Source organism: Ipomoea nil, unplaced genomic scaffold, assembly GCF_001879475.1.
Source record: "Ipomoea nil cultivar Tokyo-kokei standard unplaced genomic scaffold, Asagao_1.1 scaffold0143, whole genome shotgun sequence".
Taxonomy (NCBI): Eukaryota; Viridiplantae; Streptophyta; class Magnoliopsida; order Solanales; family Convolvulaceae; genus Ipomoea; species Ipomoea nil.
Genome location: NW_017616571.1, coordinates 1,630,588 through 1,635,000, shown reverse-complemented (window position 1 = coordinate 1,635,000; position 4,413 = coordinate 1,630,588). Strand labels below are relative to the sequence as shown.

The following is a 4,413-nucleotide window of genomic DNA, read 5'->3' as shown; positions in this document are numbered from 1 at the left end:
GTTTTTGTTCGCTCTGTTTGGCCGCCGAAAAACCGCAGGACAGCTACGGATATATCACTATGGCTTCGTTTTCACAGCAGCAACCGCCGGTTTCGGACAGATTTGATGAAGAAGCCTTGTCTGATCGATGGGGTGATATGAGCTTGGAGGATGAAGAGGAAGGTGTGGAGGCTGCCAACACCTTCCAACCGAATGAAGTGGATGGGGGGAAAGTATACTCAGTTGTGGGTAAGTTTCTCACGAGGAAGTTGATCAAAGTGGAGTATATGCGACAAGTTCTAGCCTCGGCATGGCAACCTGTTATGGGCCTACGGGTAACGGAGTTACATGCAAATTTGTTCTTGTTCGCGTTTTATCATGAGACTGACATGCTCAGGGTGCTTCAAGACGGGCCATGGTCGTTTGAAAATCACACGTTGGTTTGTCGACAAGTGTGTGATGGTTTTTTGCCTGGGGAAGTTAAGCTTGATACGATTGATATGTGGTTACAGGTTTATGACTTGCCTATGGGATATACATCTAACGTAATTCTGGAACAGGTTGGTAATTATGTTGGCTCGTTTATTAAGTGTGATGATCGGCAGGTCGGTGGGCCATGGAAAACGTTTTACCGGGTACGTGTGGCTGTGCCAGTGGATCAGCCACTGAAACGAAGGATGAAATTAATTCGCCGGGATAAAACCTGGGGATGGGTCAATCTGAAATATGAGCGACTCCATAACTTCTGCTACTGTTGTGGAATGCTAGGGCATCTTGAGAAGTTCTGTGTGAAAGCAAGGGTCGCTGGGATAAGGCCAGAATTGTATCCGTATGGACCCTGGATGAGAGCAGGAAGACCAAAGGGGCCGAGACCGATTGGGGCATCTTGGCTTCTGCCGCCGGTAAGTGACGCCCCGTTGCCGCCGAAGACACGGCCACATGTGGGTTCGTCAGGTGTAGGGGGAGTGGCGGACGTACATATGGTTGTGAGTGGAGATGAGTTAGAAGAGGACGTGGTGGCCTCGTCTAAACGACGTCGTGCTGGGATGGTAGAGGAAGATGTGAACAGAACTACTGTACCAGTGACTGAGGAGGGGGTGAATGACAATGTCTCAAAAAACTTGCAGATGGCGGGTCTAGGTTCCCAGACCCGCCCGAGCCAATGAGTACGTTAAGCTGGAACTGTCGTGGCTTGGGCAATCCACAGACAGTTCGTGAACTTGAGGATGTAGTGTCCCGAAAGAAGCCTGACTTTGTATTTTTAATGGAGACTAAAGTACGGAGGGATCATGCGGAACGTGTTCGAGTAAAGCTAGGGTTTGAGGGTTTGTTCTATGTTGACCCGGGTGGTCAACGTGGCTTAAGTGGTGGCATGGCATTAATGTGGCGCCGAAACAGCACAGCAAGACTAATAACTTATTCGAAGAACTATATTGATATTGAGGTTAATATGATTGGTTTTCCACACTGGAGAATGACTTGTTATTATGGATTTCCAGAGAGGAACAGGCGCGGGGAGGCATGGAATCTCATTAAATCTTTAAAGTCACAATCTGACCTGCCATGGGTTATGATTGGTGACTTCAATGAGCTTCTATTCCAATATGAAAAGAGGGGGGGTAATCCACATCCGAATTACCTCCTGCGTGGTTTTGGAGAAGTTTTGGACTTCTGTGAATTGGCCCAGCTACCGATGAGTGGATATCAATTTACATGGGAGAAAGGAAAGGGTACAGCGAGATGGATAGAAGAAAAGTTGGATAAAGTGCTGGCAACGAATGTGTGGAGCGATGTAGTTCCGGGGGCTAATGTGGCAAATCTATTAATGAGACAATCAGACCACTCCGCCATCTTCCTTGGAATTCATGATCCATTAGGAAGACGGGGGACATACAGACGGCAATTCAGGTTTGAAATGGCATGGTTGTACGATGAGGGATGCAGACATGTAGTAAAGGAGTCATGGAATGAAAAGAGGGGTAATGGGTTACAAGATTGTATTACACACTGTGGCAATCGTTTGGCTAAGTGGGGGGGAGACAGGTATCATAAATTTGGTGAGCGGATAAAGGCTCTCCGGAGGGAGCAGCTAAAACTCAGGGGACGAATGGATATAAACTCATTAACTGAATTCCAGCGCCTGGAGGTGGAATTGAGTAATTTGGAGGCCCAGGAGGATGCGTATTGGAGACAACGTGCAAAACAGCATTGGCTCAAGAATGCGGATGCCAACACTAAATTCTATCACAGGTATGCCTCTCACCGGAAAAAGAAAAATTCATTATCTCGTATTATGAATAATTCAGGGGATTGGGTAGAGGGGGATGATATGAAGAGTGTGGTTATGGATTATTTTAGCAATGTGTTTAGCTCTAGTAATCCTATGTCTGGCCATGAGCTGTTTGAAAGGGTAGTACCAAAGGTTTCACATGAACATAATGAGACGCTGTTACGACCTTTTACGAGTGATGAGGTTAGGGCGGCATTATTTTCAATGTTCCCAGATAAAGCACCAGGCCCAGATGGAATGAACCCAGGCTTCTATCAGCATTTCTGGGATATTGTGGGGGGTGACATGGCTACTTTTATTGTGGATTGTTTGAATGCGCGTATGATCCCACCTGCATTGAATGAAACGAATGTTGTGTTAATTCCAAAGAAAAATGCCCCTGAACTAGTATCTGATCTACGGCCAATAGCCCTAAGTAATGTTGTATACAGAGTAATGGCCAAAATGATTACACAGAGAATGAAACCCCTGATGGAAGGTATCATTTCGGACTCACAGAGTGCGTTTATTCCTAATCGGCTAATTACTGATAATATTTTGATAGCGGCTGAAGTGGGACATTTCCTGAATAGAAAACAGTGTGGTATTAGTGGATGGGGAGCTCTAAAACTAGATATGGCTAAGGCATATGATCGCATGGAATGGCCATTTTTGAAAGGGATGCTAAAAGCCCTAGGCTTTGATGAGAAGTGGATTGATTTGATCATGATGTGTGTTACTACTGTCTCCTACAGATTTCTGGTAAATGAATCTCCAACAGAGGCCATACTGCCCACTCGTGGTCTAAGACAGGGTGACCCCTTATCACCATATTTATTTATTATTTGTGCGGAAGGCCTTTCTCTATTATTACAACAGGCACAGGTTAATGGATTGATTCATGGCTGTAGGGTGGCACGTGCAGCGCCTCCTGTCTCCCATTTGTTTTTTGCTGATGATAGTTTACTATTTTTTAAGGCAAATGTACAGGAGGCAACTGAAGTTAAGAATATTTTGGTTGTTTATGAGAAATTATCTGGGCAAATGGTCAATTATCAGAAATCTAGTATTTGCTATAGTAGGAATACTAGCGAAGTGGACAGGAATATAGTGGCACAGACCCTTGGAGTGGTTCAGGCGCCGAATTTTGGAAAGTATTTGGGGTTGCCAGCGTTTGTTGGAAGAAATAAGAAAATAGCCTTCGCCTATATTGAAGACAAGATTAAGCAGAGAATAGGCTCATGGAATAAAAAGCTCCTAACGCAAGCTGGGAAAGAGATATTGTTGAAAAGTGTAGCCCAGGCAATGCCTACGTTTTCAATGAGTGTATTTTTGTTGCCGGTATCTGTTTGCTCTGCTATTGAACGCACAATGAACCGATATTGGTGGGGATCTGGGACAGACCGTGGTATTCATTGGAAATCCTGGGATAAGCTATGTATCCCAAAGAAATATGGAGGTTTGGGATTTAAAGATTTAAGAGCATTTAATTTGGCTATGTTAGGTAAGCAAGCATGGAAGTTTCTTACCAATCCTGACTCCTTGGTAGCCCGCATTTATAAGGCCAGATATTATCATGACCGCCCGTTTAACGAAGCATGCTTAGGAAATAATCCTAGCTATTGTTGGAGGAGCATTATAGCAGCCAAAGATTTGATAGTTGGAGGAGTGAGGCGTCGTATTGGGAATGGAAATTCTACGCATATATGGAAGGATCCCTGGTTACAGGACGAACTGGAACCTATGATCCAGACAGAAATGCCGACACAATTAATGGATGCAAGGGTATCCGGTTTAATTGATCAGACAACTGGTACATGGGACCCATATATTTTAGCTGATATTTTTGATCCCAGTGATGTGCCAAGAATATTAAAAATACCTGTCTCCCCGGAATATGATGATGAGTGGTATTGGTATGATGACCCCAATGGATGCTACTCAGTTAAGAATGGATACAGGCATGTCGTGGGCGTTTATGAGAATACCCCGGGGTTTGATAAATGGGATACTATATGGAAGCTACAAATACCACCTAAATGGAGGATGTTTTTGTGGAGAGCTATAAGTAATATCCTCCCTACAACAAACAACTTGCTTATAAAGAGAGTGGATGTTGATCCAATATGTGCCATGTGTGGATTAATCAATGAAGATGTTATGCA

At 44.3% G+C, this 4,413-nt stretch overlaps 1 protein-coding gene across 1 annotated transcript; it reads left to right on the top strand.

Annotated features, from left to right (window-relative positions):
• The first annotated feature begins 59 nt into the window (after positions 1-59).
• Positions 60-1,145, top strand: LOC109172296. Its single transcript, XM_019321470.1, has one exon. It carries the CDS (start codon positions 60-62, stop codon positions 1,143-1,145), a length of 1,086 nt encoding a protein of 361 aa, XP_019177015.1.
• Positions 1,146-4,413: the final 3,268 nt, after the last annotated feature.